This window comes from Ambystoma mexicanum, chromosome 6p, assembly GCF_040938575.1.
Source record: "Ambystoma mexicanum isolate Mex_15411 chromosome 6p, UKY_AmexF1_1, whole genome shotgun sequence".
Taxonomy (NCBI): domain Eukaryota; kingdom Metazoa; phylum Chordata; class Amphibia; order Caudata; family Ambystomatidae; genus Ambystoma; species Ambystoma mexicanum.
Genome location: NC_090935.1, coordinates 1,537,107,137 through 1,537,130,274, shown reverse-complemented (window position 1 = coordinate 1,537,130,274; position 23,138 = coordinate 1,537,107,137). Strand labels below are relative to the sequence as shown.

The window sequence follows — 23,138 nt, the reverse complement described above, 5'->3', positions numbered from 1 at the left end:
TGCATCAGGAGGAGCAGGCTTACATTGAGGTGAATTCAGGAACACCCGTCATTCTAGTCAAGATGTGGAATTCATGTGGGCTTACAGACTTAATTGGTCAGACTTATGGTGATGTTGGAGCCCCCATGAAATCATGATCTGCCAAAACTGAGGAGGAAGTGAAAAGATACCAGGAGGTCACACCACTGGCAGTCACAGAAGATCCACTAAGCTGGTAGAAATCATATGAGCGAGTCTATCCTTTCCAGGCCAAGCTGGCAAAAAGATATCTTTGTATCCCAGGTACTAGCGTCTCAGCCGAAAGAGTCTTCTCAACAGCTGGCGACATCGTCACAGCACAAAGGAGCACTCGGACCAAGAATGTTGACATTCCTACACTGTCCAAAAGGTTTTGAAATTTTTTTTGCACCAAGGCTGGCAGCAAACAGTAGCACGTTTTGTTTACTTTAAGAGTACATGTTGTATTAAATACCTGTAGTAGCACAGCAGTGCATTCCTGTTTGTATTACAGTCTAGTCCACCATAATGCAAACAGTTCAGTTTGCCAGGTGTACACAACATTTATGACAGGTTCATGAAAGTGTTGGTCAGTTAGTCAGCTCGACAATCGCATTTTGCAACAATAAAATGTATTTTTGATGAACAGATGTTGACAGTTTTCCTTTGGGGACATAATTTCAAGTTGAAAAAAGGTAATAAATTGCAATATATTGCAGAATATTGCAATATGTTTAAAATCACAATAATATCATATCATGACTTAAGTATCGTGATAAAATTGCGCCGTGGGGCCTCTGATGATTGCCACCTCTAGTACTAGCATCAATAAATGTGTTCTGGGGAGCTAATCTTGGGATGGGGGCATTAATCTGGGAAGCGAGTTATTCTTGAGGCCCCAAAATTGATTATAAGGCAAGCCTGCAATTATACCTTGTAGCAACATGATGTTCTTTGATAGTCATTTATTTGATGGTAGGTCTTTGCATTTAGAAAGTGTATTAATAACGCAAAATGAAAATAGAGTTGTAAAAAAAAAAAAAGAAATAGATTGCAGGCAGAGTTTTGCACTCTCTCACATTTTGAAAACTCAATCGGGGTGCTGTGAAATGTGATTGTGATTGGTTTAAAGGAGAAATACAGTTTGTAAGTGAAAGTGAAACTTTTACCGAGGATTCCCATCCTGACGACGGGGAATATTCATGAGCATGTGAATCCATGCCAGACCCATGCTGGAGAACAATAGTTACAGTTAAGTATCTTGTTCCTTTTAGCAACACTGTCTTGATGTTAGGCTCTCATTTCAACAGGAAACCTTGTGCCATAATCTTCAGACCTAAAAGAAGCATTCTGCTCACCTTTTGGAAAATAAATTGCCACCAGAAGTGAAACCAGCTCCGTCTGGTCAGTGCCATTACATGCCCCTCACTTGCCATGACATTGGGGCCAGTACATATGGAGCCGATGCGCTGCATTACCTACTCTCCTTTTTTCTGCAAACTCAGTACACTCCAGGAATGCCACTTAACTTTTTGCTGGTCTCTTAATCATGCCCAACCACTTGTGCTTTACTTTAAGCCCTTTTTGGATTGTGAGCGACAGATGTCTGAGTCGAACCCTCACAGGATTTGCCTGCATTGTCTGGGGGAGAGGCACAGTCTGCAGTATTGTGGATGCTGCCACTCCGTGCATCCAAAAGTCCTTTTCAAAAATTCCAATACATTTTTCACCTATTAATGCAAGTGTGGTATGAGGACCCTTCCAAGTATCTGGCCACAGAAAGCAAAAAGGAATCCCTGCCAGACCCCATGCTGCAGAATGGATATTTACACAGTGCAGAAAGTGGCTATAACAGCTTCTTAAAGGTGAATAAGCAGGAACGTCTCAAGAGAAACCAGTATTGCCATCTACATTGGCATACATAACTCAATGCATTCAAGACTCACCATGTGCTATAAATTAGCAAAATAAATAAGCAATTAAACATCAGCAAACTTGTGTTAAAAATTATAAGGCAATGTGGTAGAAAAAAAGGCCAATGTGACGCTTCCGTTCAATTTCAAGCTAAAAGAATACAATTTATATTCAAAACCAAATCATTCTCATTTTATTATTGGTTTTGTTTCCCCTTGAAATGCGCAATATGGCGCACAACATACAAGAAAGGAAATGACTGACTGCAAGAGCAATTAACTCACAGCTGTTATTGTATCGTGGCTCCAAATCCTCAATAATTGCATGTTTCTTCTGTAATTCATTATTGGCTTCATGCAGCTTTTCACTGTTGGAAGAAAGCATAACTTACAAAGTTGTAGAAAAGACGGTTTATAAATACTGCTCAGTCAACAAAAAAAACAACAAACAGTTTAGGGCACAAAAAAGACTGGACAACAAAAACTGGATTCCAAACGAAGACCATGTTTTTTGGACTGTTGAACAAAACCACTTTGACACTCCATTGCTCAAATGTTCTCATCTTAAACCCCATCAGAGGTTGGAAAACAAACAGGAATCAGTTAGGACAATGGCGGGTGTTTGAGAGCTGGACTACTGGACTCTATTGTCCCTTCCCCACTCAAAGCTTGGTCACAGCACTTCCGACTTCAGGAGGTTTGGGCCACAGGAGCAAGATCTGATTACCCACATAATTTCAGAGAATTTAACATCTTTTCAGAGATGGACATTTAAAACGGCTGTTGAATAAGGAATTTTGTTATTAGAAATTATGTTACCACATTTTCAAATTATTTTCTCTCACATTTAAGAAAATTGCACGCAAATTGTAAACTTCTTCCTACATGAGCAAGCCCACTTTATATCCGACCTGGGTAAAACGTAGATACAGCCACACCACACCGCTAAAAGCTCCTCACAATTACTTACAGATGTTCTTCTAGCTTTTTTTTCAGAAGAAGTGACTGGAAAAGAAAGAAAAATATGATTACAATACATCTAATGAGAGTAAAACAGGTTAAGCGTTTGAAGGACATCACCGGAATTGCCTAGTAAATGAAATCAACTACCAAAAGCAGTGGCCAGAAGTGAAAAACAAAACTGATCCAATGAACTAACACTTGGATCTTTTCTCAGGGAAAAGCACTAGTTCTAATAAGCAAGATAACCAGAAATAATTTCGTTTTTGAGAATGTGTTCATTGAACAAAATGTAAGAGTAACTTAATGAAGTGAGTCTGATTAGAATTCAAACATCACATATATAACTTAGAATTGTCATGAACCTGAATGTACTAGAAAATCATTTGATTGTACATGTTATCTGTGTAGTTATTTCACCCAAATGTAGTTCAGTCTTGGGCTGAACTACTCCTGGAAAGACGCTGTGATTATTTAGTAGAATATGTTTGTCTTTTGTGGCATGTCCAATTTCATTGAATGGTTTTCAGTAGTGTGTGCTATAGAAAAAGTGCTTTAAGCATGTGGGATAAACTATTAGAGATTGTACTCCAGGCCTACATCCCTCCAAGATTAACATTTTGCCATTCATGTGGACAAATTAGATTTGCTGTGGTAAGAAATTAGGCAAATGTATAAACTCTCTTCTATATTAATTGCTTGCTTAACCTCATGGCTTTGTGATTTCTTTAATGCCTTTTCATTCAACTTCAGTTTGTGTTCTTCCTTAATACTATTTATAGACTTTACTGTCAAAACTTGCTTTTATTTCCCTTCTAATACTCTTGCTATCTTCATGTATAATGCTGAAGGTATGCATGTGTGTATGTTTGTCCGGCTATACAAATCCACGTCGTTGAACCCTCTGCTATCAAATTTTGCATGGATCCTCACGTCAGGGGCAAGATTGCAGTCTATGTTTGGATGCAAAAAAAAAATCACTCCATAGACACCCTCATTTACTGATGCTCACACCGATTCACTAAAGTGGGTACTATAAGGAGTCAACATTTAGAAAAGTGTCTGAAGCAAAATGTTCGATGTGTTGGTTATTCCTTTGAAAATTATTACTACTGTATACAGTTCAAAAGTTTATATGAAAGCATTTTTCAAAGGGAATTACAAAAAAAACATTTCATACCATTCTAAATATGGGAAATGGCAAGGTTACTGTTTACTTAAGTTCATTCATGAACAGAGAGTACAGTCAATCAATCTTTCTTGGAGAGTTTCTCAAATGTGCTGAAGCCATTGAGTGACTGAAACATGCCACACAAAAAACTAATATCACGTGGAACAGCTCCACTTGATGCAAAGCGAAAATCAATATCAATAGCTTCTGAAACAACAAACAGCAGCATGACTTGGCCAACAAAGGACATGAGAAACATGCTCCAGGGAACATGAGACGCCAGAGCAAACTGAAGCCAAACTTGCAGACAAGGGCAACCTCCTCTAGGACACGAGACACCACACGACCAGGACACAGTGGCTACACTGGGTACTCCAGCTAGTTTCAAATGACCTTTTTTTTTAAAAAAATGTTTTTTTATATTTTTGGTCCACACGTGCAGAGAACACAGATAGTTGGTAACTGTGAGAAAGGGAAGAGAACGCTTGCTTATCAAATTAGTTAATGTTGAAGTCAGAAATTAAGTTAGGCAGAAAGGTAGGAGTAGCCTAACACATACCTTGCGCCTAGGAAATAATCTTAAGGTCCTATTAATACACAGGTTATTGATTCTAGATGACCAAATGATACATACCATGAATGTTCTCTTTTAATTAAACTCTTAAGCAAAATAAAAAAAAATTAAAAAACACGATTCATCCGTGGATATGATTGAAATGACAAAACTTGCCAGAGGAGGTCGAACCTGTGTTAAAGAAATATATGTAAGGACTGCCTAAAAAAAACAAAAAAACTTGAGGGTAGAGTGTGTAAAGGTAGCCTCATCCTGGCCGACCTCTAATCAGCCTATGAAAAAATAGACCAGAATTGACTGAAAAAATGTACAGAAAAAACAACAGTGGGGAATATCAGGGACTACAATTAAATGGATCAAATATTTTTAGCAACCAAAACGAATTTTGAATACATTTAATTTTATGATCGTGTCGTTTTATATTCTATGTAAGGCCCAATTGTCCAATACATATATCATATTTTATATCAAAGTAAAATGACTGAGCTTTAAGATAATTTCAGCTACACAACATCTGAATAAATGTTTGAGAAAAATATTGGAGCCTTAATTATTAAAGCTTAAGTGCTTATAAAAACAGTAGTACTAATGAAAGGACTCATAAATCGAATCCACAAGTGTACAATGAGGACGAATAATGATTGAACACACACAATCCCATATTACATCTAGACGTTTTTATAATCAAACTATAATGCGCATTTAATTCATGAACCACCCACCAAATTAATCAAAACCCAATTGTGGTCATAAGTGTGTTAATGCAATGAACTAATTAATTCATGAGAACTATAGGCAGAAAAATGTGAGACTAATGCAAAAACTAGAGCTAGCGGCAAAACTCAATTTTAGACACACATTGAATTTGTCAAACAGAAGAAAAACAATTACGATAGTAAATGTGGTAACAAGACAACTATTCAATTGGGACCACATTTGAAAATCACAATGCTGAACAGCCATTTTAAAACTAGAGGCACCATATATGGGTTCCCAGAGCCACTGGGGTAAACACTGATGAATATGGAAGTGTTAAGAATTGTTCCAAATAATAACCTTTATTTTTGTTTTTTGGGCATCTTCACATTCACTACCTCCTTTAACCTATGCAAAGATAAGCCTGGGTAACTGCTTTTTTAATTCATTTTGCACTGAGCGAGAAACAGAATTGTGTCCTGCGTGCAGGGTTGGGGGTTAGGTGAGAGGATAGCTTAACCAGGAGTGGTGGGGGGGGGGGATTTGAGGTAGCTACAATCTCAGTGGGACCACAGGTCACATTCATGAAACCAGTTATAAAAATTACCAACTCAATTTGAAATTTTACAGCAAGTGGCTTACATAGTAGAGATCGCAAGAAGGAAGAATAAGTGAGTAAAAAGTCTTCAAGCAGCACCTAACATGGAGGCGCGTGAATTGCGGGTGCAAATGTTGTCAGCCGTGGAACGGACAGCTGGATTCCTGGAGGACTGGTTACTGTGCTCCACAACTACGAGAGCCTATTAAAACTTGGCACAGTGTACAGAGAATGGGTGCAAGTGTTGTCAGCCGTGGTCCGACAGAGGCAGCGGAGGTTTTGCAGACTGGATGTCTCTGCCTCCCCCGCTGGACGAAATCCACTACTACAGTTTAGTAAGATTTGATTATTGATGCGTGCCACATATACTTACCATGGAAAACGTCTTGGGTAAATACAAGTTAGTAACAGACAGTGCTTTATTACATCACCGTCCGGGTTGTCTGAAACTAAACAAACAGGCGACCCTTTAACAAAAACCTCTGATACTGGGTGCATGAAATCAGTCCCTTCACTCAAGGGTAAGATTACTGAATTTTACCAGATTGTATAGGCTATTCCATAGGAAAAATCAAAACAGGCTTTGACAACTGAGTCTGTGGTTCTGGAGTTATTCTTGAGATTGTGCCATGATATTTCTATGAGGACTTGCCCTTGCCATCTAACATTGATGCTGATAAATCTTGTGATATCCAGACCAACCATTAAAAAACTACCTTTCAAACGACATCATTAGAATTGAACTATGATGGTTTACTAAAAACTCCTGCAAATCCAAACTGTGATTTTAATTCTGTTGAATGTCAATCTTTAAATTCTTTTGGTCCCTCGTCATTTCAGCACTGCACCTCTTCAGTCACTTGTTGTCATGACCCTCGCCCAAAACCCCCTCTGGCAAACCCATTTGCCAGGTGGCGTCAGGACTTGGGCCTCTAGAGCCTGGCAACCTCTTCAAAAGCCCTCATGGGGCCAGTCCTGGCGCCTACGGCGCCAGGCTCATACACCATTTAAAACAATGTGCTTGGGAATTACTTTATTGTATTGTCAGCCAACATGGAGGCATCCACATAGCTTGGTTCCTAAGAACCAAGCTATGCGGTCTAGTGTTTCGGGTGTGGTAGCCTAGGGACTACTTTAGCTGGACTATTTAGTTGGGGCTATTGAATCCACACCCGAACAGCTTGCAACGTGACGCTCACTGTGTCCAGCTATTCCCTTGAACCTCGGAGAAGCAGAATCTGCAAGGAGACAAAAGGAACATCATTAGCAGCAGCATCTTACCTGCAGTCTTCATCTTTAAACACTTGCAGCTACTGAGAACAGCTTCCTCGAATTTACACGCCTCCCGGACAGAACGACCTGAAAGAGGAAGATAGAGGCAACATTAAAGAAAGCAGTAGAGACATTTACAAATTACGAACTGCTCAAAACGCTTACCTGGCTGGTCTTCTCTCGGCTGGCACCACTCCGGACATTCCACTCGTGCTGAAGAACACCCCGACCTACAAGGAAGGAAAACCCAGGTTAGCAAAGGCAAGACTTCACAGCGCTGCGCATAGCGCTTACTTACCGCATCATAGCGCTCTTAATGCGCCACCATTTACCAGCGTGGCTCAACCAAGCCAGTTCGCCGTGCTGAAGCTCTGCATACCTAAGGGAGAAAAAAGACATTTTAAACAAGAAAGGCATGCAGGATAGCAACAAAACTAAAGAACAGCAGTAAGACCTACCTGAACAATATCAAACGGGCCGGCATCAGTGAAATAACTGGACTGCACTCGCCCATGAAAGACAATGCGCCCCTGCAAAGAAGGCAGGGCGGAGAGCACACCTAATTCTACCATAAGGTGAGGAGAGGGTGCCAGAGGGACTGAAATCATACGGGGATGGAAAGGCAGACCCTTCCCCGCAGATGACATCAGGGCAAAGCTGAGAAGCATACCAACGAGTAACCCGGCTGGGTGGCGTCCCTGTGGATACCAGGTGAGCGTAACACTTGTGAGGCTGTATGACAACATCAAGGACAACGTGCAGTACAAGTCTTCCCAACTAATTTCTTACAAGTTAAACAATGAGAAATATGTTCACAGAAGGAATCATGGTTGTGGCCCTGCCTTAATTAATCTCAATCTGGAGGAATCAGAACCATGTAGACCTGTAGATGGGTTGCCAGACATTTCGTCGAAAAAAATTGGTCGACCAGACAAATGGTCGAACCAATTTGGTCGAAAACCAAATGGTCTAAATTTTTTTTTTGTTTTTATTTTAACCCTTTTTTTTTTTTTGGGGGGGTCCCCCCCAACCCCCTTTTTTTCTCTAAAAAACCCTTTTTTAACTAAACGAAAACCCGAAAAATAAATATATAAATAAAAAATAAAAAATCGACCATTTGGTTTTCGACCAAATTGCGTCGACCAAATTGCAGTCGACCAGTTTTTTTTCGGCGAGTTGACTGGACACCCTGTAAAATGCTCTATTAACTCTGCCCAGGCCAGGCCAATTACCAGCGATTCGCAAGATCGACTTAGTGTATATCCAGCCTTATTATATTCTCCAGAAAGGGAGCATGATATTTCGCGAGGTTCTTTAATAGAACGAGGTTGTCAAGAAAGTTTTTATGGTCTTTACCGTTCGAAGCAGCAGTTGAGTACTGAAGTATGGACCCAAAAGCCAAAACAAGGAAAAACAAATCAATGGGAAAAAAAGCTAAGAACTTGACACAAGGGAAAATAAATCAAGTTTTTCCTACCACATGGCCAGAAAATGAAAACCGGGACTACAGACACAGAACTCTATCAACAGGCTGCCAATGATAACCTTCAGATAACTGTCTATCACCATAGAGGACGAAGGCCTGCATAGTATTAGCTTCCAGAAAATAAACTTTACTAACGTTGTGGCCAAAAATTCCTCTTCAGTAAACCTTGTTTGTTCATCCACTTTGCCTGTAAACCTATAGATTGGGGTTAGTAAATTATTTAATGAAAGAATAATAGCCTTTGACAATAATATGTTCATCAATGAGAAAACTCATCTTAATAGTTTCAGCCTGCTTCGGATGTTTGTCAATTCCTGCTCTTTGCCTAATTCACTCTGGTGACATTGATTGGATGTATATTTATTTAATGTATTTATATACAAGAGGAACAATGCTCTTCATCACCAAACAACGTACAATAGATGAGAATAACCAGGTTACTCACCGTAGTGACCACCTTACTCCTAGTCCATAGTCCTCTCTTTCTTGCGCGGGTCCGGCACGCGGCCGTAACCTCGCCCACCTTGGCTCCGCCCCGCGCATCGCCCATCAGTCCTTTTCTATCGTCAGGTCAGAGACCTATTAGCAATAACAGATGAACCTTATTAGAGGGGATGGCGAGCGGGCGTATGGAGGAAAGGGGACTATGGACTAGGAGTAAGGTGGTCACTACGGTGAGTAACCTGGTTATGCTCCTACGTCCCGTCCCCTTTCCTCCATACTTCTGGGAGATTCCCAAGCACTCCTAAGAGGAACTACGGGTGGATGGAAATACCCGTTACTGAAACAGGTTCTTCAGCACAGCCTGACCAAACTGAATATCAGGTCTTGAGCTCATGTCGAGACAATAATGCTTACAAAAAGCAGATGGGGAGGACCAAGTAGCTGCCCTAGCGATGGACTCCCAGGGGACAAATTTCTGAAAAGCAACTGCGGCTGCCTTGCCCCGCACCAGGTGTGCATGAATACCCTTAGGAGGTTTCAGCCCTTGGACGGTGAAAGACTCCGTGATGCAGGCGGCGATCCACCGAGAAATAGTCGCCTTAGATGCCTGCTTACCCTGAGGGTTACTGAAGGTCACAAAGAGTTGAGAAGAACTCCTAAGCTCAGAAGTCCTGTCCAGGTAGAATTTAAGAGATCTTCTGACATCAAAACAGTACAGAACCCTTTCAGCCTCCGAGGCAGGGTTCAGAAAAAAGACTGGTAGGGAGATCGACTGATTCAGATGGAATGCAGTTACCACCTTCGGTAGAAAGGCCGGGTTTGTCTGCAGGACTACCTTGTCCTTGTAAAAGACCAAGGAAGGATGCTCCACTGACAAGGCCTGGAGCTCACTCACTCTCCTCGCTGACGTAACGGCGACCAGAAAGGACACTTTCCAGGATAAGTACTGGAGGTCCACCGTGGCCATTGGTTCAAAAGGTTTATGGCACAGCGCCGTCAGGACTACATTAAGATCCCACAGCGGATGCGTACTACGAACCGGAGGGTAGAGGCGTGTCAAGCCTGCAAAATGCCTCTTAACCACTGGGTTACTCAGAGAATAAGAACACTGGTCTGTAGACAGATAAGCGGAAACCGCTGAAAGGTAAGTTCTGCATGACAGAACGTGCACACCCGACTCTGCTATGGAGGACACGAAGGACAGTACTGTGTCAATCGTAGCCACCATTGGATCCAATCCTTCTCCCACCAATGACAGAACCTGAGCCATTTACTCCTGTATTGGGATCTGGTCGAAGGTTTCCTGGCTGCCTGGATAATATGCATGTTATCCATAGACAAGTTAGGATGCTCTAAAGACTTGAACTCGGGCACCATGCCGCCAAGCGGAGCGATTGTGGGGAGGGGTGCATATCTGCTGCTCCCCCTGATTAAGAAGATCGTGAGTTACTGGTAACCTGATCAGCGGATACACCGACAGGTGTTGAAGTTCTGAGAACCAAAACCTGGCCGGCCACCACGGGGCTATGAGTAAAAGTGAGCAGTTCACAGAGTTCTTCAGCTTCCAAATTGCCCGATGGACTAGAGGCAGAGGCGTAAGCTTTCATGTTGTGCCAAGCAACCTCGAGAGAATCCCCCAGAGAGGAGGCTCCCAGCCCCTCTCTGGAGGCATACTGAGGAAGCTTCTTGTTTGCCGCCATAGCGAAGAGGTTCACCTTCGGTGCGCCCCAACGCGAGAAAATCCATGAGGACCTCCGCCTTCAACTCCCACTCGTAACTGACCACTGTCCGGCCGGCTGAGGGCATCCGCTGTGACATTCAGCTGGCCCGGGATGTGTACTGCTATCAGCCAGACACCATGAAGCACGGCCCACTCCCATATCTGGATAGACAGGTCCACGAGGGGGGGGGGGGGGAGACTTCGTTCCCCCTTGCTTGTTGATGTAATACATTGACACCACATTGTCCATGCGTATGCGGACCACCTTGTTGGCAATGAGCGGTCTGAACGCCTTGAGCGCCAGAAAAATCGCCAGAAGCTCCAAATGATTTATCTGCAGGAGCTTGTCCTGAGGCGACCAGAGGTCAGAGACCTGAAAAAGATCCAACGTCGCACCCCACCCCAGAAGGGAGGAGTCCGTCGTGATAGTCACCGTGGGGGCTGGGTCCTGAAAGCCCCGCACCCACCGACAGGTTGCTGAGAGATGACCACCAATCCAGGTCCTCTCATGAAATCCGGAATCATTATCCACTTGGAATCCGGGTCTACAGCCTGACGCCAGGAACTCCTAAGAGCCATCTGGGTACGGCTCATCTTGAGGCGAGCAAAAGGAAGAGCCAGCACACACAAGGCCATGAGGCCCAGAAGCCTCTGGAACCACCAGGCCGACATGCTCTCCGACTGCGCAAACATCTGACACGTGGTTAACAGATCCGCCATTCTGTCCCCGGTCAGGTACACTTGCAGTCCATCGTGTTCCAGCGAAAACCCAGGAAAATCAGATCCTGCGAGACCGTCATGGAAGATTTCCGCCAGTTCACAGATAGCCCAAGATGGAACAGGAGCTGAAGGGGAGACTGGCGATTGCCCGCTGCTGCCAGCGGACAAGGGCTGCGTAAGGGCCAGTCGTCCAAATATGGATACACATGGATCCCTGGAGACGAAGATGGGCCGCAATCACCGACATCATCTTCGTAAAGACACGCGGTGCCGAGCTGAGGCCAAAAGGAAGCACACGAAACTGGAAGTGCTCCTCTCCCAAAGAGAAGCAGAGATATCTCTTGTGTGGGTTCCAAATCAGGATATGCATGTACGCGTCCTGAAGATCTACAACGCTGAGCCAATCGCCCATCTGCAAGGAGGAGCGTATCTGGCTGGGCGTGATCATCTTGAATTTCTCTTGGGGTAGGAAAAGATTGAACTGGGAAAGGTCTAGGATGGTGCGCAGGCCATCCTGGTTGGGTTTGGGCACCGTAAAAAGCCGGGAGTAGAAGCCCTCCCCTCGCTCCCCAAGGGGAACGGGTTCCACAGCTATGAGGTCCAGAAGTTTCTGAACTTCGGCTTTGAGGGAGGGGGAGCCCGACAGCTGAAAAGGAGGGTTGAGGGGTGGGGTAGGGGGTAGAGGTAAGCGGAAGCCTGCCCGAGCAACTCACAAGGCCCATCTGTCTTCTGTGATGGTCTGCCACGCCTCCAAATGAGACGCAATGCGTCCTCCCACCGGGGTCTCGTGCGAGCATGGAAAACCCTCATTTAGTAGGTTTATCGGTGGCGGTGCCACCTGAACCTGAGGAGGAGGCTGAAGAGCGGGAGAAAAACCGTGTCTGTTGTTGCCTACAGCTGTTATTCCCCGCAGGGGTATCCGCTCTGCGAGATTTGCGGTCGAGGAAGCCCCTAAAGCCAGAGGAGGGTCGACTTTGTGACAACGGTCTCTGGGTTTTGAAAGGGGCCTTAAACAGGACAGACAACAACTTAGCTGTCTGAGTGCTATCCTTCGTCTTGGAGAGCTCTACATCTGTTGTAGAATGAATGAGCTCCTTACCATTGAACGGAAGGTCCAACACCTTGTCCTGCACTTCTTTTGAAAATTTAGTGGCATACAGCCACGCCTGCCGTGAGGTATCAACCCCCAGCATAGGGCCCCGAGCCGAGGTGTCTACGTGATGAGCCGCAGCCTCCAGGAGATCCTGGGCCAAGACCCTGGCGTCGGATAGGCCACCTTTGAAGTCTTCCAGCTTCTCGACCAGGATAAACTCCTCAAACTCCGACAGACCTTTCCACGTCCGCATGTTAGCTCCCGCTAAAATCAATTCAGCGTTGGCCTGCCTGAGCTGCAAGGCCGAGTTGGCGAAGAATTTCCCTCCCGAGGGAGTCTAGGAGCTTGTCCTCCTTTCCCAGAACCGGAGTAGCCGTCATGGAAGAGGATGCTGCAGGTCTGGACTGCAAAGTGGCCGCAGCCACCACTGTGGAGGAGGGAGGCGGACATGACGACAGGGCCACCTCTTCTGAAGAATGCAGCCTGTATCTCGCGTCCATTTTCTTATTGACAAAAAGTCCAGAGTGTGGCTTTTCCCAGACTCTGCGGACCTCGGCCAGAATGTCCTTCTGCAGGAACAGGCCGGTATGCTCCAAGGGAGACAGGGTGAACGCCCCAGAGAGCACACCCTCCTGCGGGAAGGGTGCCTCGGGCACCGGGACATCTAAGAAACTCATCATGTCCAGTACCCGGTCATGAAAAGCTCTAACAGAGCGGGGAAGGTCCTCGTTGGCCTGATCGCCTTGGGCGTCATCTGACAGATCACGATCCTGCTGAGCCGTGTCAGGCGCTGCCTTGTCCACTGGGGACAATGGAGGCAAAGGCAGAAGAGTTGGGGAAGGCACCATAGGCAAGGGAGGCGCCGGCTGAGCCACCGGAGGAACGGGTGGAGCCGGAGGTGCAGGTGGACATATCTCCCTGAAAAGCCCTTTGAAATATTCCCTCATGGGGTCGGTACGCATAAGTGTTTGGAATTTACCGAAAAAGGCGTCCTCTGGGGACTGTTTCGGAACCTGAAGAGGCCTCTCATGAGGTGGACAAATCCAGGGATGTAACGGGAAGGGTGCCACATAGGCCCCTCCACCGACGTATCCACATAAATCAAAGGTGCCGACCCCGCAGGCAACGAAACATTGTGCGGAAGAGGCATCCGGGCGTTCCAATCGTAAACTGGCCGATAAGGAGGCGCACAAGGGATTCTATGTTCACCCAAGGGACCAAACCCTACACCTGAGGCCGATGGCGTAATTGTAGGGGTAGCACCTAAAATGGCCGCCGCGGTCGTGGCGGGAACGGGCGCCATTTTGTCCTCATCTGAGGAGAACTGTGGCACATGAGGAAGTGAGGCAGGGATCCCCGTCGATGGATCAGGGGTCTTAACTTTAGCCTTAACATAAGGAACCTCAGCAGAGCCGTTACTGTGAGGCCTGGAATGTTTTTGTGACATACCAACCGCCAAATTAGCCTTCGAAGGAAGGACCTCGGCACTGCCGGTAAAAGAAGAACTTTGCTTCTTTGCCCCCTCAACAGGTCCGGTATCACCGCAGGAGCGGGAACGGTCAGAAACAGCTTTCACCAACAAGGCCTTGTCAGGCCTCTCAGAACTGTTGGTAGCTTTGGCCTCTGGACGAGGCACCTCGGACCCAGGTACGGTAACAGCCTTATCTGCGTGGGCCTCGAACATCCGTTCGGTAACAGCAAGCCCCAAGGCCTCAGGGCGCACCCCGGTTTTACTTTTGAGGGAAGCCGACAGAGGCCCCAGAGCAAACTCTGGTACCCCACGACTCAGTAGAACTGGGTCTAGAAACAGCCCCCCCACAGGAGGGGCCTCAGAGCGTACTCCGGTATCCACATGCCCCTTACGGAGACTCTCGGAGAAAACTCTGGTAGAATTATTAGGCCCAACGGGCACCTCAGGGCGAACCCCGGTGACAGAGCGATCAATGCCCCTCCCGGCCCGAGAGGAACCCGGAAAGGTATCCCCCGGCCGGGGTGCTCTGAAAAGTAAAGAACTTACCGTCGATGAACGCCTGAAAATGTAAAGGAGGAGTTCGTCGGAACACCTCCTCCCACCGCTCCAACCAACGTTGAAGTGCCTGGACCGAAAGGGAGTCGCAGTAAAAACAGGAGTCCCAACGGTGATCCGGACCCAAACACTCCAAGCAAAGAGGATGGGGATCCGCCCTCGCGAAACGACGGTGACACGATGAACAATCTGGAAAGTCTAGTTTGAACGACAGACAGACTAGTAAACGACCGCTAGCGGGAGACAGAGGAAAAAAGGAAGAAAATCTTCCGAGGATGCAAGTGCGTCCAGTCCCGAACGAGCAGAGGAAAGGACTGATGGCCGATGCACGGGGCGGAGCCAAGGTGGGCGGGGTTACCGCTGCATGCCAGGCCCTGCGCAAGAAAGAGGAAGGATACATTTTTGGAAAAATTTGGATGCTTTTTACAAAGTGCTCTGGTCCCGTCCCACAGGACGGAGAGATGTCCCAGAGTATGGAGGAAAGGGGACGGGACGTAGGAGTAATCAGATTTGATGGGAAGCAGTGAGCTTCTTACAATGGGGTGAGTTTGAGGGCCATTGTGAGCAGGTTGTGGAGGGGAGTAAATGCAACAGTCACTGGGACAATACATAAGTGGACATACATAAAGGACAACCAACATTGGACATTTTTAAGTGCAGGTTGGCGTTATGGCCGGCTGTGCTCAGGATGTGACCATGATGGGTGAAGTGCTAGAGTGGAGGCTGAGGAAGTGAGTGACAGAGGCAGGTTAGAGGCGAGGGAAAAACGTTAGCTAGCAGGCAGATGAGAGGTAGGTTTAGAAGGTAACTCAGGCGTCGAGGTAGGCTTAGTTTGGTTTACAAAAATTCCATGTTGATTGTTTCTCTGATGCACAGGGGAAGAGAATTCCATGCAAGTGGAGCAAGAAGAAAGAAAGAAAAGTATATACCACAGGTGGGTAGTGACAGAACCGTGGTCCATTTCTACTCTATAGTAGCTTGCTTACTCTGGGAGCAGGTGGATAATGTTCAGGTCTATGGTTTGGATGTTCTGAATTCACCAGTGCAAACCATCTCACTCAGTTAATCTCCAAGGAAGCAGCTAGAGATATTCAACAGTCAACTAATTGTTCCCCTTTGCTCATTAAAAGAGTTTTTGATACTAATTCAAAGAGAACTATTATGAATGTTAGAACTGAAACAATTGATTCAGATAAGCAGAAACATTGGTCATGGTTGTCGGCAGCACTTGTTGAGAAGTCGAGATCCAAGGGACTAAAATGCCAACTTTAGCACAGCCTCTCTAAATATTATTTCTAGGAACTGTTGCGGTCATTCAAATTTGATAAATGCGTCCCTGAACAAACTTGCTTTTTTGAACATAATTATGTTGCAGGAGACTATGCTAACAAGGCCTTTCTTCATAGAAGGATATAGAACGTTCTCTAATGAAACAATCAAGGCCACTAGAGGTAGACTCTTGGGGAGGGGAGCTGCTATAGCAATGGACTTAAAATTGAATCTACAAGCTACTGTGTGGCCTCAATCAAAAAAGTTCCTTTGGCAGTTACCTTAGTTTCTTTAAACTATTGTCACCTTTATGAAATGATTTTGATAAATATCTCCTTTAACCCTGCTTAAAATAAAATTAATGCAATTCTTACTAAATGGCTGTGGCAGGGCCATCAATACATTATTGTGATTGCTCTTGTGCAGATGATCTAGTTGACCAAAATGACATATTGTCAATACCTCCCTCTCATTTGAATAGTACTATCAAGGCTAGAGGTGCATGTTGGTCCCGGTTTATGGATTCCTGGGATTTGTTATTGGGACTGCCCTTGCTCAAGGCAGATCAACCGAAAATGGTGACATGGAAAAGGAAAACTCTACCTTGATGGACTGATTGCGTCTTTGGCTCCAAGAGTCTATCAACATGCTGCTCTTCACTTCATCAAGAGTTTATTACATATGGAGATCATGCTATCATTTCTTTCGAGATTAGTCTAACTCTCCCAGTGATTTCTCTTAACTCACGCACCTCATACAGCATTTGTAACACTGTATGGGAGGGGTTTAAGGTTATATGGAACACCAAGCATATAAAGAAATGTAATAATGCCTTGGGTGGCCTGTTGCAAGGCAATGCTGCTTTAGAGCAGGACTTCGTTTTAGGGGCCGATTCTTATAATGTAACAATTAAGAAACTGCTATCTAGAGTAATAGGGAAGGGTATTTGCTGTGTTCCCAAACAAAGACATACATATATCCAAAGTATTGCTGCAGGAAAAAAAACAAAAGAGTGTGTCCATTAGACATCTGAAGAGACTGTGTCCATTAGACATCTGAAGAGACTGTACAGTACAGATTCTTTGGCTTTCAGCATGGGGAAAATAACAGTCTCCCAGACCGACAGAAGCTTTACTAAAAGGTTGAAGGCTGAAATGTTTGCAGCAGATAATCAAAAAACGCTTCTCTCTTTAAAGGGATAACACTTCTAGATTTTGGGAACTTACTAACAAGTTATCTAGCATCCCCCCAAGAGTCTCATACCAACATTGCATAATATACATGGGTGGCTATTACAGGGAAACATTTTCTAAAGTCTACACAAACGATGATGTCCAGGTTCCAAGTAACAGTCAAGTTATAGACTTGATAGAGGTGTTTTCCTTGGAGAACATCCAGATGGAGATTCGAAAAATGAAGCCCTCCAAAACCCCTGGTCCTGAAAATCGTTCCTTCATCACATTAAAACAAGACCCAGAACTATGGTCGCACATTGTGTGGAATGTGTATGAATGTTGTTGATAATCGGAAGCGTCCTTATTGTGGAATTATTCTACCTTATTCCGATATATACAAAAAAGGGGACAAAGAATCCTGCAAATTATCGACTGTTCACTATTCTGAATGCAACCACAGTAAGGTTCTGGCTTAATAGGTGCTACAGGAGATGGATCACGTGGCTACCAACTTGCATTTGCTCAGTAAATATCAGCTAGGGTTTTGGAAAAGATTGGGAACTCAATAATAGTTGCCCACCTATATTCTGCAACCAAGAGAGCAGCGGCTAAATCAATCTAAACAGCCAGTATGGACATGACAAGTGTCTTCGACAGAGTAATGCGTGAAAGATTATACGTGGATGCCGATGGATTCCGGATAGCTTACTGAAACTAATAGCACTCCTCCATGTGGAACCCAAGATCAGGATCTGACGGTGCGGATGGTCTTCTGTCTCCACCCAATTTACACTTAAGGGATTGGCTGCACTCTCGCTCTGCTACTTTTTAACATGTATTTTCAGTCATCAGTCATCTGTGGGGTTCAATTAATTTCTTACCGGTTAAAATGGGCACACTGACCTTCCATTGGCCTGCTTTCTTTGCTACACCCCTATTGACCTAAAAAGGAAATGGTCTATCGTCATTTAATATGTAGCCGAAAATTGCCTAGTCAATGGAAGCAAGTCTAAGATGTTAATTATTTTTAATAAAAGTAAAACAATGTCTGGAAGGTTGGCAACCTTATAGTAAAGAGAGTTGCCTCTTTTACATATCTAGGTTTTACTATACAACAAAATTCCTCTAATTAGCGTACCCAAGATAGCCTTAGCGAGGAAACTGCCCCCATCTGCCCAATTAAAATGCTTTCATTTAACCTACTACAAATTTCAATCCTGCCTGAGCTAAGATTTTATTGTGCCAAAGTACCCACATTGAATTATGGCCTAGAAGTGGTGCTTGTTGATGTGGGTGGGGTGGGCCTTCTTAAATTCCCTCAAAGGAACAATATGTAAAGAAAACCTTGGTTTGGCTCTATCAATATCGAATTGATTCTTGCGTCAAGAGTTGGGACTCCTATCTCTTAATCTCTGGTAATCTGGAAGTGGCTGTCTCTTAATGCCAAGATGTGTCACCCTCCCAATATTTTATTTGAAGATTATAATGCAATTTTAAATGAAAATTCAGTGGCAAATTTTATTAATCCTCTCGAACGTCTTAATTGAGATAGGCACCAACATTTCTGAATTAATAATCCAACAAAAATCAAGAAGAAATGATATGCTAGAGATTGGTGCCTAACCACCAACATGATAAAATCTTACTCATAATGCACTGAATATTAAAGGATTAGGAAAGGGTAGATTTGTTTCCTTCCAATAAAGTAAGGGGATGGTATATTAGATTTAAATTAAATCAACGGCCAATAATGAATTGTTTCAGGCAACAAATGGCTATACCAAAAGATAAAAGAACACGTAGGTGGGTGTGGTAATGGAAATGCAATTGAATCCCTAAAACATTTCATCCTCTATTGCACTCAGACAAGCCATCTGAGACAAAGGTATCTTGATATATTCCTAAATTCTTCCTTTGTGGTTGCGGAAGAGGGCTTATTACCGCGGATGATGCTTGGGGATGTTTCCTTAACACTGCCAATTAGTAAACTCATAGTAATTTTTTTTTAATTATGCACTTCTAAATTTGAAATTGTGGGGTCTATAGCTTACAAGAAGGTATTTATTAAGTAAGCATTATAAATTGTTTAAAATATTCAATTTTAAATATTAACCTGTATCATGCTAATTGGGAACATATTTTAAAATCAACTTCTTCTGAATTGATTCAATTATGTATTGTATGAATTGCTATGAATCTTGTTATGCATTTTTGTTATAGTGTAAATGTATTTTTTCTTTTTCAGTTTTAAGTTTAATCTATAATGTCATCAATTGTACAACTTCTGTAACATTTATTTTGAAACCAGAACACAAATTTTAAAAATAATATGGAGGCATGTGACAGACTAGCATTGATGGACATAAAGCTGATGTTTGGGCATCCATTCACGTTGGGGAGTTTGACAAAAGAACAAATAACTTCTCCCTATTTATCTGTCTGATAGATTACCCCTTCCGCCCGCACATTTATCATCTTAGATAGTCTCTCTCTACAGCTACAGCTGACTTTGCAAACTTTTACAGCCACCATAGGGGCAAAGTGTGGGTCCGTGTGACACTGTTGTGCACCCACAAATGGCGCTGCTGCACGCCGAGATGCAAGACAGGATGTCAGGGGCTAGCACATATGGAGTAGCCACGAGCCATGACCTTAGTCGAGCCTTTTTCCTTGTGCACTCAGCAGCTGAGGGACTGCAAACTGACTAGGTGTATGAACCATCTACCAGTGGGGCAGGATAGGAGGTTGATGAGAAATCTGGGAGGATAGAGTAATCCATCAGAAAACATAAGTAATTTGTTCTTCTAATGATTCCCTTCTTTCACAGATTCCTCATTTTAGATAGACTCCCAGATCAATACAGAACTCTGAAGGAGAGCTGGAAAACACCACCTACAACAGGAAATTCTGGAGGACTGATCCACCAAAGCAAACATCCTACCCTGACAGGGAATCAAAGCAATATTGTGAGGAAAGTATGCAGTGAAGCCCCCATAGCAGCTAGCCAATGTCCAATACAGGGCAGACCCCCACCCCCCCTAATACCATGTCTGCAGGGCATAGGAGACGGCCAGGAATCCAATCAAACAAGGACTGAGACAATCCGGCACATTGTTCAAAGCCAGATCATACCATTCAGAGATGCAGAAGGTGATCAACCTCAGCAGGGCCCGTTTATTAACAGACCTGCCCACACGGGCAAAAGCATTACCAAGCAAGAGCTGGTCATCTTTCCTGATCTCCATTGTCCGAGAGACATAGCAGCTCATTGGGGAACTGGCCACACAAAGCACACAAAAAACTGTATTGCAGTGGGGAATGTTAAGAAAGACATCTGCTCATGTGTCTTTTTAAAGTCCAAAAAGGTGTTTAGGTACCCTTTCAAAGTACCACTCTGCATGCCCATCTGGGCCATAGAAACGAGAAAATCCAGTAAAGAGGAAGTTGGACGGATCAAAGTATCCAAACCGGTCTTCCCAATGCCACCGGCAGAACCAAACCAACTTGGTGGCAGGCCTTTGAGCAGAAAGGGTCACATCCAGAATGTCGCCTGATAAGATCCACTCTATATCTTAGACTCAAAGCAGCAAACCTGTTACGCTCACTTGGTCTCCGCGGGGATGTTGGGGCATGGTTGCAGCCCTCCCTTGAAGTGGATTCCCCTTGTCAGACTTCTTCCCCTGCTCGTGTGCCATGGACTGCGCTGGTTGTTGGCACTGTCCCAGCGAGGATATGAGAGAGCATGAGAATGCTGCAATATGATTGCTGTCTCTCTCGAACCCTTCTTCCCAGTATGTGGTGAGCATGCGCCGACCCATATAGTCTCACCTGTTATTGATGATGGCGAGCTCTCAGACCTGCTTCTCACTGCAGGAGCGCGTTTGATGGACCGAGTTACTTCACTGGCCCATGTGCGAGGCAGCCCAGACCGGCTGTGGCTGAACCCCTCTTAAGGTAAGTGTCTTTTGGCTTTTAGATATTGCGTATTGATTCTTGTCTGTATCCTTTTGATAATGTCTATCCTCCGCTTTCTCCCAATAGGTGATATGCGACCCAGCGGTAGTTGTGGTGCATGAAGCGGGCCCAATGAGAAGAGAATGGAGTCCGCAATGCTACGACAGAAGGTGAGTGTTGATTGAAGGTCTAGCGTGAGGCTTTGTCAAAGCGCGACCTTAAACGTAATGATTCTAACATGTCTTTATCTCTTTCTCTTGCGGGTTTCGTCTTCCGATGGATTGCTCGTGGTGGAATGTCGTCTGCGTGGATGTTGCGTTCTCCAAGCGGATGAAGAATGCCTGGGTCTATGATGATGCTGGCCGTAAGCTCATAACAGGTAAGGTTGCGCTCGGCCAGCGGTAGCTGAAAACAGGTAAGGATGCGTTCAGGCTGTGGTAGCTGGAAGCAGGTAAGGATGTGCTCAGGCGGCGGTGAGCGTTATGCTGCTATAAGCAGATTAACGCAAAGCACTTGCCTGCAGGCGGGGCAGGCTTAAATAGCCTGGCTCTGGCCACGCCCCTTAGTTCTGACTCATGGCCCCACCCTGCCACCCACTCCTAAAGGATGCTGCACATGCAGCCCAGCTCCTTCTCAAGGCCACGCCTGAACTGGATGCACGTGGAGACCCATGCATGGGAGACCAGCACCTTGCACAAAAATATAACTTATTCATGATCATGAGCCCGGTGCCAAAGGCACCAGGACTGGGTCCAACTGGACCCTCTATGTTGTGGGGTCTGTGGTTCCTGGTCAGTGGCCATGACACAACCATGGCAGCTTAGGCTGCAAAGGTGAGGGACCAAACCACCTTATTAGGAGAGCAGGGGGCACCAGAGAGGGAAAATGGATAACCATGTCCTCAGTGCCCACAGTAGGGAGCGATCATAATCATTCTGGAGCGAGCTTCTGCAGTTTCTTGAGAACAGGCAACAGCTGCAAAGCAAAGGGAAGGGATTAAAAGTTTCATTCAACAACAAATGCATACCCCTCTCCCTCCCCCCGGGACCACTGCTGAGAAAACTCTGTAAAGCAGAACAACTCACACTTCCTGTTTACACAGCAAAGAGGCCCACTTGAGGAGTCCCTAGAAAGTGAAAATCTGTTCTAGCACTTCTTAGACGAGCCCCCACCCATGGGAAGCCTATGTCTGTCTGCATGACACTCTGTTGCAGCAAGATGTTGTTCTCCAGAGCCTAGAACCACAGTAACATTGCTTCCCTGAACAGAGGCATTGACCCCTCACCACCTATTAGTTAAGCTAGTGCATGCCCACAGTATTGTCCGTCAGAACCTGTACACTCTTGTCCCACACAGACAGAAGGAAGGCAAGCAGGGCCAGCATGATAGCCTGCAACTCAAGTAAACTGCCATGCCCCTGAGTTTCTGCCGGGGACCAGAAACCTCTCACCATAAGATCTTGCAGGTGAGCGCCACAGCACTTCCAGTAGGAATCCAAAACCACAGTCAGTTGGTGCCACGGTTTCTCCTCCTCAGCATATTATTTTGCAGGATGGTGGTGTTTCGCAAATCTGCTTTTGCCTCCTACCTTGAAGATTGATTCTTTTAAATCTCTTTAATCCTGCGTTAGGACAGATTTTCTGAACTCCAACTAAGGTCTTAGTAAATCTATTCAACTGTGACAGTACAAGACTCCACTCTTAGTAGAAGGCTGTAACACCTGAGTATATGGTAGCGTAGAAAGAGCAGCCAGGCATATCTTAGAAGGGAGAGAGGGCTTTAGAATCAGTACAACAAAATTGGAGTACACATCTTCATAGAAACACTGAAACACTGTATTGTAAAAATAAAGGGTTTATTTAAATACAAGTAGACCAAGGTAAATCTTGGGTAAATAAGTACTATCCGAGATCATATAAACACATTATAAAAACACAACACTATACTTTAAAGGACACAGACTAAAACATAGACCTTATTTAGAAAATGAACAGTATCTCTAGGGAAGTCAGACCTAATCAACACATTTAGTATAGGCCACACCTATTCATGGGGAGTAAAACCATTATT

The 23,138-nt window shown here is 44.7% G+C and overlaps 1 protein-coding gene across 3 annotated transcripts in view; it reads right to left on the bottom strand.

Moving 5' to 3' along the window:
• Positions 1 to 23,138, bottom strand: part of HOOK3 (hook microtubule tethering protein 3) — a 1,904,471-nt gene that overhangs the window by 348,214 nt on the left and 1,533,119 nt on the right. For all 3 annotated transcript variants that reach the window (XM_069626410.1, XM_069626409.1, XM_069626411.1), the window contains 2 exons: positions 2,881 to 2,915; positions 2,196 to 2,278 (listed from right to left, as the gene is read on the bottom strand). In XM_069626410.1, the coding sequence (XP_069482511.1) occupies positions 2,196 to 2,278; positions 2,881 to 2,915 (118 nt within the window). The remainder of the gene's footprint in view (positions 1 to 2,195; positions 2,279 to 2,880; positions 2,916 to 23,138) is intronic.